A 16,540-nucleotide genomic window follows, 5' to 3' on the forward strand; every position below is an offset into this window, starting at 1 on the left:
TTGTTGTTCAAGCAAAAAATAACCTATTTCCAAATTCTTGCTAACCTTTCTAAAAGTTTCTCTGGTTAAGCGTCTGCACTCAGCAGTGATCCTGTTTTTCAAGCCTTGGACACCAGTGGGATGTGTTTCTAAAAACTACTGATTTCAAGTAGCCCATTTTTGTTCCAAGTCTTTTAATACGACTTTGAAGTTTTCCAATGAACACCCTGTATAAACACCACAACAAAGAATCTTACCTCAGCAACGGGCTCTTCTTTGGTTACGTTTCCGTTCTTCGCCTCGTCCTTGGCTACGTTGGGTTTGCTCTTGTCTTTTCTCGAGAAACTGATCGACCTGAAGGACCACTTCTTCTTCGACTTCTCCTTCTTCTTCTTATCCTTGTCGGGTGTGGATGCCGCTTCGTCCGTAGATTTATCCTTGGCCTCTGGGGTTTCTGGAGTACCGTTCGCTAGGCTGTCGTCCTTCTTTTCCGCTTCCGCCGTTTCCTCTTTCTTTTCTTCTGCCGTTTCTGTTGCCGCAAGCGCTTCTTCGCCCTTTACAACCGGTTGTGCCTCCTGAAAACCACACTTCATTAATGATTTATGTTAATTACATCGAATACAGAACATTGAACAGTAGTTACATTCTATTACATCAACAGCTACGGAATAACCACCAACGATGAGTTAGCGTTTTCCCGTGTAAAGGATTCATAACATTAAGATGAAGAGTATAACCACAGTTACACATAAAACAGCTAAGATCACGCGCTACTATTAAATACACACTGGGGTAAATTAACTAGAAAGACACAGTCATAATTTACGACATTTCAACTTTACTCATTACCATAATGGGTTGAATTTAATGACAATAGTGGGGAATAGTAGGAACATTTTGCAAAAAAATCTTTATTTTGTTACACAATTAGGCCAGTTGGGTCTTTTTTCGTTTAAGGGCCAGCACAAAAGACCCTAGCTTGCCTATTAAAAACTCAGATCACGCGATGCTTACCCGCTGCGCAGCGCTTTGCGCCGCTTGCTCTTTTAGAAAAAAAAATTAACTCGAGCTTGCAAAGTCCAAGTCCAGATCAACTCACCACGCTTTATTGTCGTACCTGGCAAAATCGAGTCTCTAATACAAAACTCCAATGTTGCAGCTATTCTGTCAGGTATTGCGTACAATAAGCAATTTTGAGTCTCGCGACAAATACCACCAAAACCCCACAGTTGTGGGTATACTCTCCCAACTTGATGTTTGCGCCTGCAGAAACAGAATTCAACAATTTCTACAGTACAACCCGGACCTCATTACAGGCAAAAGATAAGCGGCGCGCGTTATCACTGATAAGATAAGACGGGTTTATACTAGAAGTAGTACCTGGACTACTGCCCTACGAACTAATAACACAAAAAAAAACTATTAAATGCACTGTCAGTCAGGTATAGTATGTTTGTAAGATGCTGGCCCTTAAACGAAAAAGACCCGGCCAGTTCGAATTAAAAATATCAGGAACAGTACCAATGGATTTCGGCTGTATATTACGAGCATTCGCACTCTAAATTTGATTCATAAACACCCCCGTTTAAGTCATAACAGTCAGATTAGTTTACGGTTGACATATCCATAAATTTATCATCAATCTCAAACAACGGTTGGCGACGGATGCGTGACATCATTTTATATAGTGCTACTCTACGAGATAAACGGTCTCGGGTTATTTATCGCGGTTAGAGTGGTCACACTGACTCGGCCTCACCGATGACAGATGGAGGCGCGCATCTTCAGATAATGGCCACGGCATTTCCCACCGTGCTGGCTGAACAGGACAATCAACTCTTTACAGAGGCTGGTTTTCAGATACAAATGTCACGGATCAGCTAATAGTATTTAGTATGTTATATTTTACACTATTATTTAAAACAATTACTATTACCCTACTAAGACAGTGTAACAAAACCTATTCCGGCGAAGGTATGGGATCAAACTCCTTTGACAATGAAAAAGAACCAATAATACCAACTTTTTATTAGCATTTAAAGCCTTTGATATTGATTATATCTCAGAAGTATGCTCTGCTATACTAAACCATTCTCCTAATAATCAAAATAAATCGCTCATTGTTTAAATATATATCAACCTTTTCAGCCACTTGTCTTGGGTATACTTAGACATCCACTTCTTTTCTTTCTGAGAATGCATAATTTGTCAACGTAATTCAAACTTATGGCACTTTCGAGGTCTCCTCGAAAGCTTTATTATTTTACAGCATCATAGCATTCATCCATCGTTGAACGGCCTCCCCACGTGTTTGATTGTTGAAACACCTCTCATCATTGAATCATAGGATTTTGTGAAGTCCGGTGGAAAAATTCTTCACACTTCCTGATTATCTGATTCACGACAAAAACCCAGTCTCCTGGCGTCTGCGGTGTACAAGCGAGAACAAGATCTTCTCCACTAGTTGTTTACCATCCTTGACCGCGCCAATGAAACCATGACCGCGAACATGACCGCAACCGTCTGTCTGCAGTATCTGTCTGTCTGTCTATCTGTCAACCACAGCCGCAAGACACTCTACACGCTTCCCGGCGGCCTTTCCCACATGCAAATAATCGTTTCTGCTCTGCTGAATGCAAGGTCAATTTGTATTTGTCCAGAAAGAAAACACGCAGATTGCTTTGAACTGAAGAAAGTAAATGTGCGGTTTACACATTGTTTTTTTTTCTATTTAACTACAACGACAAAATACGGTTTTTCTGAAATGGCACTCGATTGTTGAATACGAAATATCATAGCAAATAACCAATGCTGTCTAGAAATGTAAATAATGATAATGAAGGACTAACAATTTATATGAAAGCCCAAAATCCCACAAGCATTTATCTCGACTATTAACTATAGTCTTCTTCTACCTTCCACTCAAGCAATGTCAATAACGAAATATCGTAACTTTTGTATTAATCCCCAAACTGAAAATCCCCTTTAAAAACAAAACAATATAATTTAAACCAAAATAACGACAAGGATATACAGGCAATAGAACAGTAGAAGATTAAATTCAAATTTAATAGGCACTTCTTCTATTAAAAGACTAAAAAAATCGTCTACTGAATTAGAGAAAAACAATGCAATAAAGGATCAGTTACACATAATTTTTTTTAAATAAAATCCGACATTTGTAATTGCGAATAGTAGGCTACTTAGTACTTCACGATAGTACTTAGGAAACATTTCCACATAACTTCACCATATATGATCCCCATAACCCAAAACCGACTTGTTGAAACGAAAACTGCCCGAAACAAATTGAAATCTGGTCCTAAAAATGTGTCTAAATATCTTCGTTGGCTATTTCTGTACGAATTGAGTTCCAATTTAACGGTCCTCACTACTACAAAATCACAACTTGGTTTTATGAGCCTAGAGAAAAACAAAATGGCTTGGAATATTTTTAACGTTTCTATTGCCATCGGTTTTCGAAATATCTATTACATGTAGATTTTTAAAGCTTGTAAGACAAACTATAACTATTCCTGCCATCATAAAATCTACCTACTTCTGACAGAGCCGGAAAGACTATTTTAATAATCAAATTTTTCGACATTGAAGGTCCACAGTAAAGTTTTAACAAAGCCAAGAGGAACAATAAATCGTGAAGCGGGAAAGTTATAAAACACCGATTAACTTCCGGAACATTAAACATAACATTTTATAGCCAATGATTCTGATTTGGTGGAATGCCAACTTCTTGCGGTTGTTTCCAAGCACAGTGTCGACTAGGTTATTGTCCATTATTCCGTTATTCACATGAAATGGAATTTTACAGATGTTCTTTCCAAAAAGCGTGGGATTCTTGCACGCTCCAGACTGAGTATTTTAATTAAGGCTCATAAAAGCTCAAGAGCTCAAAAATGCCAATAATATAGCACCTGTAAAACATAACATCATATTAATGTACTACGTTTATAATTTAAAAAAATATAATGACTTAGAAATTGACATCGATCCGAACTGCTGAAGAACTGCAAGTTTAATGACCATTATATTAACAACATCGAGATAAGCAACGATGAGTTTATGTTTTCCAAGTAATTACAATTAATAACTTATATATAAATCCCACATGGGCTAAACTACTGTACATCTTTTCATCGGATCAAATTCATCACTGTATTCGATCTATACTACCTTCAGTTTGTAGGTTGTATTGTGTGTTAACTACTGTAAATCCTTTCATCGGATATAATTCATCATTTATCCTTCAAGTTTGTTGGTTGTATTGTGGGTTAATTACTGTAAATCCTTTCATCGGATATAATTCATCATTTATCCTTCAAGTTTGTTGGTTGTATTGTGGGTTAACTACTGTAAATCTTTTCATCGGATATAATTTATCATTTATCCTTCAAGTTTGTAGGTTGTATTGTGTGTTTACTACTGTAAATCTTTTCATCGGATATAATTTATCATTTATCCTTCAAGTTTGTAGGTTGTATTGTGTGTTTACTACTGTAAATCTTTTCATCGGATATAATTCATCATTGTATCCTTCAGTTTGTAGGTTATATTGTGGGTTAACTACTGTAAATCTTTTCATCGGATCGAATTCATCATTGTATCCTTTAGTTTGTAGGTTGTATTGTGGGTTAACAACTGTATATCTTTTCATCGGATCGAATTCATCATTATATCCTTCAGTTTGTAGGTTATATTGTGAGTTAACTACTGTAAATGTTGTCATCGGATCGAATTCATCATTTATCCTTCAAGTTTGTTGGTTGTATTGTGGGTTAACTACTGTAAATCTTTTCATCGGATATAATTCATCATTATATCCTTCAGTTTGTAGGTTGTATTGTGGGTTAACTACTGTAAATCTTTTCATCGGATCGAATTCATCATTGTATCCTTTAGTTTGTAGGTTGTATTGTGGGTTAACAACTGTATATCTTTTCATCGGACCGAATTCATCATTATATCCTTCAGTTTGTAGGTTGTATTGTGTGTTTACTACTGTAAATGTTTCATCATCGGATCGAATTCATCATTGTATCCTTCAAGTTTGTTGGTTGTATTGTGGGTTAACTACTGTAAATCTTTTCATCGGATCGAATTCATCATTGTATCCTTTAGTTTGTAGGTTGTATTGTGGGTTAACAACTGTATATCTTTTCATCGGATCGAATTCATCATTTATCCTTCAAGTTTGTTGGTTGTATTGTGGGTTAACAACTGTAAATCTTTTCATCGGATCGAATTCATCATTTATCCTTCAGTTTGTAGGTTTTATTGTGGGGTTTTACTACTGTAAATATTTTCATCGGATCGAATTCATCATATATCCTTCAAGTTTGTAGGTTGTATTGTGGGTTAACTACTGTAAATGTTTTCATCGTATCGAATTCATCATTATATCCTTAGTTTGTAGGTTGTATTGTGTGGTTAACAACTGTAAATCTTTTCATCGTATCGAATTCATCATTGTATCCTTTAGTTTGTAGGTTGTATTATGGGTTAACAACTGTATATCTTTTCATCGGATCGATCGAATTCATCATTGTATCCTTTAGTTTGTAGGCTGTATTGTGGGTTAACAACTGTAAATGCTTTCATCGGATCGAATTCACCCTTTTATCTTTCAAGATTGTTGGTTGCATTGTGGAATAACTGTAGTAAATATTCCACCAGATTGTATCTTTCGGAACGACATGAGGAACAGTATTGTGGGTCAACTTAAGCCTTTCTCTGCTTGCTTTCATAGGCCACTAATCAGTGTGTGGATCTTATCAAACAGAATAAGCAGAGAGTCGATAGTTCGATGGTACTGGTAAAAAGTGCTATTGCGCTATCTATAACACATACCCAAAACTCAACGTCTTTTGACTTTAGGGCCATCGTCTCCCATATTGTTCTGAGGCCTAGTTTCCACACTATAGAAACTATCTACAAAACTAAACAAGAAAACTCAAATGACAAAAGTATAAACAAAATAGTTTTTATCATTTAGTATATCTCGAGAACAATTTAACAGTTTATGACTTATTAATACGTGCCGAGTACTCGCTCGCTCCGCTCGCAGACGTGCGCTGTATCTACACTATCGGAGAAAGCAATCTGAGCGCATGGTGGAGCGAGACACGTGACTTCATACCCGGTACGTGACTTGCAATGGAGCTCTATCACGTCTACGGTGGATAAGCGAACACTCTATTATTAACAAATTTCAAAAAATATTACTAATAAATTTAATATAATTATTTAAAAAAAACTGTATTATTCTATTTCAAGCTAAAATTTTCATATACCCGTTTATGGTTTTGGTCTACGATCTAAAAACGTGAAATTTAAATTGTCTAAGAATTTATACATACGTAAAAATATATCTTTGAATAGTGCCACTCAATAACGATTCCAGATAATAATGTATATAAACATAACGTGGAAATGTAGATTGTTTTCTCTCTTTTCACAATTCTCTTTCATTTTCTAAAACTTAATTCTGTGCTCTTGACGGGAAAGATATCTTTGCCGATGTAAACACTGTACCATTCCAATTAGTTCTCGGTTTACAGAGCGCTAAAGTAAACGTGTGGTGGTGATATGCTTCGTCCTGGACACTTTCTCATCGATCCATACGAGATTGTGATGATTCAATGTTAGTTAGTTCAAAATTACAGTAATTCAGTATGTCTCTACTGTGGCGTGTGGGGAGGAAGATTAAAAATTAATTTTATTTGTCTCAGTACAATAAATATAGTGCCCACTCGCCTAAACGGCGATAGGTATAATGCACTTTGTCAGCAAAGATATTATTAAGATTATCTAATGTTTATGGTACCGATTATTATGTATCAACATTTATATTACTTACGCATTTGTAACAACTATTGCTTGAATTCGAAAAAAAAATTCATTTCATTGTCCCAGTTTTGTAAGACACGTGATACAGCCACATTAGGTTAACAATGCGTCAGAATTTAAATTCTACTGTTAATCACGCCTCAGTAATCAACTTATCCAAACTCGAAACTAAACTAATACTCTACGCTATTAAAATGTCATTGGATATTTAAGGCGCACTCATAACCAACGATAAGACAAAGAGGTCAATGCCAGCGCCAGTGTCAGCGATAAGGAACGGAAGTGCGCTATCAAAGTTACTGAACACCATTACAAAATATACTCGATAGATCGTGTAACGGGCATTTAAATTTGGTCAGTTGTTTGAATAAAAATTCAATTTAGGCCGTAGGAATTTAAACAGTTCAACGCGACAAACGTATAAAATTCACGTTTGATTCACTGTTGGTTAATATTAACCTAACACATACATATCTGTGGCAAAACTACTTTCGTTTTATCATACTGTAACCTCCTAATTAAATGTTAAAACATTTTATTGATGAATATAGCCAATAAAGCTACCGAAAATGTTATACTGTAGAATAACGCTCCACTACAATTTTAAAGCTACAGTCCTCACTCAGTCTCTATCACCTTGCCCAGCACTGTATAAAGCTACAGTCCTCACTCAGTCTCTATCACCTTGTCCAGCACTGTATAAAGCTACAGTCCTCACTCAGTCTCTATCACCTAGTCCAGCACTGTATAAAGCTACAGTCCTCACTCAGTCTCTATCACCTTGTCCAGCACTGTATAAAGCTACAGTCCTCACTCAGTCTCTATCACCTTGTCCAGCACTGTATAAAGCTATAGTCCTCACTCAGTCTCTATCACCTTGTCCAGCACTGTATAAAGCTATAGTCCTCACTCAGTATATCACTTTGCCAGCACTGTATAAAGCTACAGTCCTCACTCAGTCTCTATCACTTTGTACAGCACTGTATAAAGCTACAGTCCTCACTCAGTCTTATCACCTAGTCCAGTACTGTATAAAGCTACAGTCCCCACTCAGTCTCTATCAACTTGTCCAGCACTGTATAAAGCTACAGTCCTCACTCAGTCTTATCACCTAGTCCAGCACTGTATAAAGCTACAGTCCTCACTCAGTCTCTATCAACTAGTACAGCACTGTATAAAGCTAAAACCCTCACACAGTCTCCATCATCCAGTCCAGCACTGTATAAAGCTACAGTCGTCAGCTTTCTCATTCCATTATACCGACAATTTGCACCTTTCTGTACAGTTCAAAGTACATTTGAACTGAGACCGTTAACTTGAGAACTGTTGTCGTAGTTTTTATTTTCTACTTAACACTGTACGAAATTTAACCATAAAACGCGTCAAGAGCGTTTCACTGATGCATTCAATTGAATAATGAATGCTCTAAATTAGTTAGGCGCCGTCGCCTAATTAATTAGTTAAGCGGTGAGTCACTCGCAGATGTTTGGGGCTTCTAAACTGTACAATTCCCAAGCGTCCTGAAAGGAATTCAACTTAAACGATTTCAACTATACGAAAGACGCTAATTTATTACGTATATTTCAATTTGCATTTCTATAACGTCATTACATTCTCCACGTGTACGAGTACAAGCTTTCTTTAAACTTAAGCAAATTCTCGTTGGATTCCTAAATAATTTTTACCCAACACCGAAATTAAAATTTAAACAACATTCGTATCGCCAAAAATAATAAGGAAATAATAACACTGCAGCTTTATTGACTTTGAAGCTATTAATTTCTTACGAAATCTACTGGATTCCAAGAGTTCAAAGACGGAAATACGTTAGGACTGTTTTACGCTTCTTTGATAAAATTACTAAAGTTAAACCTATTTGATAAAAGGAATATTAAAATAATTGTAATTGCTTTTATGTCATACAACATTATGCCAAAATTCTGAAAAAGGATCTCTGTATATCAGATGAATATGAACAACACCCTAATTAAAGATCCTAATTAAGTTAACAGTCAACCCAGTAACACCACTGCATCACTGTCACTGTCGGTAGATTACACATTATAACACTCGTACAATAAATGGTCTAATGTTAATTAATAATTATTCACCTCAGAGAAAACTACTTAATTTAGTGACTTTTACAATAATTTAGTCGTAAATTTTGAAAATTTTTGAAAAGAATGTTATAATTTTATTTTAATATTTGCACAGATGATTATCCTACAGTTAACGTTTTCCTCACAGCCACCGTCTAATACACCCGGGAACTATTTTCCTGTTATTCAAAGACGGAAATCAATACGTTTCTATAAACTGACTTTGTTTAACTCTTTTTTCAATAGGCAGATATTACGGAAGAAGACAATTAAACAGCATTACTCTGGAATGTACAACTTGTTGTACACGTACTGTGGGTTAATTATAAACCCACAGTTATTAGGTCAACTGCTAAAATGTTTGCATGGATGCATAAAAAGTGACACAATTGCATACAGGGACAAAAAAGCAAAGAATGTGTTACGAACGAAGGGTTGAAAGTGACCTGGTGGCCCACATTGTTGTGGTACATACCAGACCTGGAGGTAGTGGACACGCGTGTCACACCACCACGTGACACACCAACACGCACCGGTGGAGGTTGCACAGCTGAGGTTTGCACGGCAGGGAATACAATAGGATCATTTATTTATTAGTTTTATATGACAGTAAAGGAATTGGGACTCGGTGTTACTGGAATTCGTGTAGTTTGCCAATAAAGTTAACCTGACCCTGGTTTGGTTGTCCTGACGTTTAGGCTGATTAGGATCATAGCAGGTAAAAGCCAAATAATTATACAATAATGCATCATTAAAATTACAAAAAGAAGCACTAAATATGCACTTGAGTGGGTCAACAGGTAGAAGAATATAAACCCTGCCCTACACGCTTTATTCAAAAAGTTTTAAAAACAGTATTTGTTTCTATAAAACACATAATACTAGTAATCGGAAAATAAACATTTTCGAACTTTTTTGTGTTTATGTCCTGAACCAAATTCTGAAATAATTACTCATTAATTACATGCAACTACCCTTTTCAACCTAAAGGGAATTTACCATTTAGAGCCAAATTACAGCCACAGTATTAATCTGATTAATTTTCAGAAATTTTGGAATCGCACATCAATTAATTTTAAAATCGAGACAACCAAATGGGTTACACCTTACGTGATACTCTTTTCCTTCTTTTGTATATTTTCAGTTCTATATAAACATTTACAAATATTCTACACACAGCTGATTACATTCTTTTTATGGTTACGTTATTAACTATTGGTATGAGTTCTGTTTGTTTCTTTCATTAATGAGTGTGCTTCTGATAAAGAGTTATGGGAACCCAAGAATTATAAAACGAACATTTGATTTTCTATTTGTTAATGACTTTGACATACTTGGAAAAGTGTATATATTTCTTATAAAATACAGATAAGGATAAAAATAATGTAACTGTTAAAACATGAGTTTGGCGAGTAAATTTGGACAAATTCCGGTGTTTCCATCAAATATCACCGCTACTCTTTCGATTTTTCATATAAGTTAGATACTTCAAAATAATTTGTCTGCCACAAACTGAATTATCAAAGTAGTGCAAAAAGTTAAGGTTTTATTATAAATCATTGTTCAAATTCTCTCTGTATTTCTATATGTGAAAACAAAAACATCGACCAGTCAATATTACGTGTGGAAAAGAACGACTATTACGACTGTCCAAGGACACTCGGTCTACCGGTCCAGGACCCAAACATCCCGAGGGAGAAGTAGGAGAGGAGAGGGGAGGGGACAGGGCACGTGCCAACAGATGGCCTTGTGGACCAATCACAACCGTCTTTGTTTACATCAGCTGCTCCTTGCCCAACACGTCAATCTCACCTGTCACCTGACGACGACGGCAGGGATGAGCGCTTTCGAAACGTTCTGTATTGTTCACCTTCAGACATCGGCAGAACCAATTAATTCACTGCCGTGTCACGTCTCGCGCGAGGTGGAAACTTCTACTAGCGCTGTACACACAGTGTTGTACACTATTTACTCGGTCTGTATTTCTATTAGAATTATATACTGACAATCACGAAGTAAATGTGTGTTACTGTTATATTCTTATCAACGGAAAACCTCTACACCAAGTTGACATTAGTAGAATAATTGCATATCATCGAATAGAATAGATAAGAACATTAATGGTACAATACAGGAGTTGATTATGATCCAGTATTATACTACAGTCTCAAATCAAATCATTTTTATTGTGCAGACAATTATTTACTATTGCATAGCAAACATAAATTTATTGTATTCAAGAACATTAAAACCAGATCATTCTCATTCAGATATACAGTTTTACAAACACACTTCTTTTACATCTTGCAAATATAACCCACTTTGTAAACAGGGAGTCCGTCATTCAAACTGGGCCTCCCAGTTTAATTCCAAAAAAATACTGTGACCCAAAAATTCGTAAAGGCGATTTTTTAACACCTTGAGCGTTGAGGCGTTTTTTTTTTATTGAAATGGACAGTCTATTGGGAAAATTAACACCTGCATGCGAGGGCAAGTGTTCATAAACTACCGTTGGGTCGTACGGTAGTTGTCTCTGACCCGTGTCTCGTGCATGGCATGTGTATGGTTTGGCCACTGGATAAGGCGCAGTTGAACAAACAAAACAAAGTTGTTTTCAAAATGTAGACAAGGCAAAGTTACCAGCCACAATTCCTTGAAAGCTGGCCTGCAAAACTCCCTAACACTGATTTTTGCGGAGTTTAAAAGCTCCCTGAAACTGATTGCGCAAGCACCACAGAGTACCAAACCGCAGGACAGATGGGGATAATTCAAGCCGTAATACGCCGTTATCAGTACCTGGCTCGGGCAGTATTTTGCTGAAAACCTCAGAAAGGTACATGAGGAAAGTTTGGTGCAAACTTGATCAATGTGCTAATTCCAAGTCAACCCACGAACAACATGTATACCAATGGATTGTGAAGAGCAGACTTCTACCATAGATGGAGGAATGTGATAACGATATTGGATCCAAAGGTGTATGTGCATGATTAAGTAGTAGCCAATCGACTCCAGAGAAGTGTTCAAATAATATTACTCCGAAATCGGATGGATCAATAATCTTCAATTTTAAAATTTGATCAGACTTGATCAGATTTGATCAGACGTCCTACTTGACCAGACTTTGTGTTCTTTAGTCGTTAACACTAGATGTAAAAGCAGTTCAATTGCTAATGAACAGGACTACGTGTTGATTGAGATGAGACGCCCTGTAGGACCGCCAGCGGTACCGAGATGTTGGCTGCGGAGAAGATGTGCGTGTGGAGCGTCGTTTAGACCGTCAATGGCGACAAGTCTTGAAAGCATAATGACCCCGGTCCTGAATCCACATGGCTGACTCACGAACTCCTCTTCCCCCTCCATCATATGCCTTATACACCTACAAGCGGTGTGTTGATTGTCCAGACGAGTGGTGTAGAGCCCCTCACTGGATTCAGCACTCTCTTCGTCTGCCATGGCGAAGACATTCTGTGGCTGGCATGACTTGAGCAATCACAGGCTTAGTAGGAAGTGCACAAATGACCTGATGAACGGTATAAACCGTTTTGATCAACAATAAAAAGAGCCAAAACGATTCCCATCATCCTGCACAATGCTGAGCATATACAGGTGTTAAAAGCTTAGTCAATATGCACATAGTTTTAAAGTGTAATGAAAGATGTAAATGAACTCCAAAGCCCAAACTAAAAATAAGAACTTTCTATTATAATAACTAATGCCAGGATTTTCCCTTGAACCCTGAACATTCATCTCTCCTAAACAACTCCTTTATAATGATGTACATCTTGAACTAATTTTTAATTCTTGAGTTAATTTTTCCGAACCATCCTCCATTGGATCTGAAGAGTCACCAACTAACTACCTAAACAACTATTTCTTAAGTATTCATTTACTAAGTTTAATTTTCACAACTTGAGCCAAGAGAAGAATATTAAACCATCTAGAACAGGACCTATATTGTAAATGTTTCAAACTTTAAACCAGCGTACTTTTTAAAGGATGAACTCTTTGAGGTCAGATTTGGGGCTTTGCACTCTACTAATAAATACATTAAATTTGATGTACTACTCAACCTATGCTCTCATTTAAGATTTTCTTCTGAGCCCTTGCGGGCCATCCCCCTGACATGACTCAAAAAATAATAGTTATTTGAAAACGTAGATTTATAGGTGCAGTACTGATGTACCAAGTTTTATTGGTTTACATGTAATCATTCAGAAATTTTCAAGCTCGTGCAGGACTTTCTTAACACCTTGTGTAACCGACAAACTCTTACCAGGAGGTGAGCAATAGTAGGGTAATGTAAACTGAATATACTTGTACTGTAACTGAAGTAGCAGTTTGTGACCTGATGCACTTCACTTAATAGGATACCAGTCTGTATCACCTGTCCTTACAATTTGAATACCAGGAATGAACACGAAACCAGTGTGTAATACTGTTATTATAAACATGAAAATTTTAAATAATAATGCAAAAACTGGAGTAAAAAGACATTGAAGATGGAAGCAAATGTTTGACTTAAATCAACTGCTACATGATGGAAATTGAATGTATAAACCCTATGATAAATAGCGGACAGAGTAAAAATATAAAATCAAATTAAAAAAGTGTATAATAATTAAATTTTTAAAGTTTCAGTTGCTTACCACATAATAAGCGATGTGAATTTAAAAGAATATCCACTTAAAATTGTTTTAAACTGACAACCTTTTTTAGATTCCCTTCCTTATTTCAACCACCAGGAACTGGACTAAACTAATCTCTTAATCCAGGGATTATAAAACAAACTTTTCACTGGAGATGCAAACAAGGCTTAGGCCATTTATTAATCCACCGACTTACATCTTTAACAAGTTTACCTCCACCCTAGTCCCTTAACAGGGCCGAATAATTAATAGGAAAACTGTGCCTAATTGCCTTAACTTTTGCCGCAAGGGTCGATTGGCTGTAACACCTCTCTTCTAAACTTTGCTTTTGTTGGGAAATAAATCATGTTTTACTTTAATGCGTTCTGAATATCAACTACAACTAGAAATGTTCCGTCTTCCAGTCAATATGTTACTCTTGTTACTATCAGTATGACCCTCCCGGGTTGCAATGATTAATATGATCTAACCACATTGTCATCCGCAATGATAGCCACACCCTTACCGTAAAAATTACTAAGTCACGACTTGCAGTCAATATTACATATTTACTCTTGTTACTATCAGTATGACCCTCCCGGGTTGCAATGATTAATATGATCTAACCACATTGTCATCCGCAATGATAGCCACACCCTTACCGTAAAAATTACTAAGTCACGACTTGCAGTCAATATTACATAGTTACTCTTGTTATTGCCAGTATGACCTTGACATATAATAAAGATCAGAATGATCAAACCATGTTGCCTTCTACAAAATAACCTATCACATTATCATAGTGATGTTACTCTTGTTACTATCAGTATGACCCTCCCGGGTTGCAATGATTAATATGATCTAACCACATTGTCATCCGCAATGATAGCCACACCCTTACCGTAAAAATTACTACGTCACGACTTGCAGTCAATATTACATATTTACTCTTGTTATTGCCAGTATGACCTTGACATATAATAAAGATCAGAATGATCAAACCATGTTGCCTTCTACAAAATAACCTATCACATTATCATAGTGATGTTACTCTTGTTACTATCAGTATGACCCTCCCGGGTTGCAATGATTAATATGATCTAACCACATTGTCATCCGCAATGATAGCCACACCCTTACCGTAAAAATTACTACGTCACGACTTGCAGTCAATATTACATAGTTACTCTTGTTATTGCCAGTATGACCTTGACATATAATAAAGATCAGAATGATCAAACCATGTTGCCTTCTACAAAATAACCTATCACATTATCAAGTGATGTTACCCTTGTTACTATCAGTATGACCTATCCATGTTGCAATGATTACATGATCTAACCACTTACCATCCGCAATGATAGCCACACCATCTTGACCGTAACCAGTATGTGACTTGCAGTCAATATTCCATGTTACTCTTGTTATTGCCAGTATGACCTTACCAGACATATAATAACCATCAGAATGACCTAACCAGTACTGCCTTCTACAAAATAATCTATCACATTATCATAGTGATGTTACTCTTTTACTATCAGTATGACCTTACCAGACATTAAGCCTAACCATCAAGTATGACCTAACCAGTATGTGACCATCTGTATGACCTATCCATGTTACCACACTGTTACTGTCAGTGCGACCTTACCAGACATTAAGCCTAACCATCAGTATGACCTAACCAGTATGTGACTATCTGTATGACCTATCCATGTTGCCACACTGTTACTGTCAGTGTGACCTTACCAGACATTAAGTCTAACCATCAGTATGACCTAACCAGTACCTATGTGACTATCTGTATGACCTATCCATGTTGCCACTGTTACTGTCAGTGTGACCTTACCAGACATTAAGCCTAACCATCAGTATGACCTAACCAGTATGTGACTATCTGTATGACCTATCCATGTTGCCACTGTTACTGTCAGTGTGACCTTACCAGACATTAAGCCTAACCATCAGTATGACCTAACCAGTATGTGACTATCTGTATGACCTATCCATGTTGCCACACTGTTACTGTCAGTGTGACCTTACCAGACATTAAGCCTAACCATCAGTATAACCTAACCAGTACCTATGTGACTATCTGTATGACCTATCCATGTTGCCACTGTTACTGTCAGTGTGACCTCGCCACGTTGCATACATGCCGGCGCCGAGACTGTCTACTCTCCAGGTCCGGGCCGGGATACCCGATATGAGCCGCACCGCCCCGCCACGCAGATCGTCTTACCACATACCCGCTCTCCACCACTGCAACTACAGCTCTCCGGCCGCAGGGGCCCTAGTCCTCAGGAATGTCAAGGCAACCTCCCCATAATTCTTAGAACAAACAAGTCTTTAGATAATTCTAAAGACAACTAATTGCATAACTGATTAAAAGACCAACTGAGGTGTAACCTCAAACATCATTTCGCCCTGTTTGTGCTCGTTGGAGGGGATGTCTCATCCTTCATACAAATCAAAAACTCTTTTTTGTTTTGTATATAGATATTTTCTATTGGTTACTTTTATCTTATCTGGTTTCAATTTTCAAAATGAATTCATTTTACAAGAAAAAGTATGATAAGCGATTGTACCTATATTTTTTGTATCTTATAAATAACTGAGACATACTCCATGAGTACGAGTTCAAAAATAAGATACTCCATAAGTACACGCCTAAAATAAGATACTCCGTAAAGTATGCGCCTAAAAGAGTCGTCCATCTCCTTCTCGAGCCGGCTATACTGGCAGCTATCTTGATTACAGCATGATAGGAACAGTGTGAATCTATCGTACAATAAATTGGAGATGTCTCATTTTCAATATGTGGTCAATACGCATCCGCTTTTGATGTGTTGGACATTTTTATCGGGTATTTGGAAACATATCAAACACATTTCTATTTCTTAGTTTAAATCACTCAAAATATACAGTGTAATTGAAAAACTACAAAGCGTTTGGGGACTTATACACAATACA

At 36.9% G+C, this 16,540-nt stretch overlaps 1 protein-coding gene across 5 annotated transcripts in view; it reads right to left on the reverse strand.

Moving 5' to 3' along the window:
- Positions 1-16,540, reverse strand: part of LOC124356698 (calphotin-like) — a 152,694-nt gene that overhangs the window by 45,110 nt on the left and 91,044 nt on the right. For all 5 annotated transcript variants that reach the window (XM_046807859.1, XM_046807854.1, XM_046807855.1 and 2 more), the window contains exon 3: positions 237-554. In XM_046807859.1, the coding sequence (XP_046663815.1) occupies positions 237-554 (318 nt within the window). The remainder of the gene's footprint in view (positions 1-236; positions 555-16,540) is intronic.

The sequence above is a fragment of the Homalodisca vitripennis genome, chromosome 3, assembly GCF_021130785.1.
Source record: "Homalodisca vitripennis isolate AUS2020 chromosome 3, UT_GWSS_2.1, whole genome shotgun sequence".
Classification (NCBI taxonomy): domain Eukaryota; kingdom Metazoa; phylum Arthropoda; class Insecta; order Hemiptera; family Cicadellidae; genus Homalodisca; species Homalodisca vitripennis.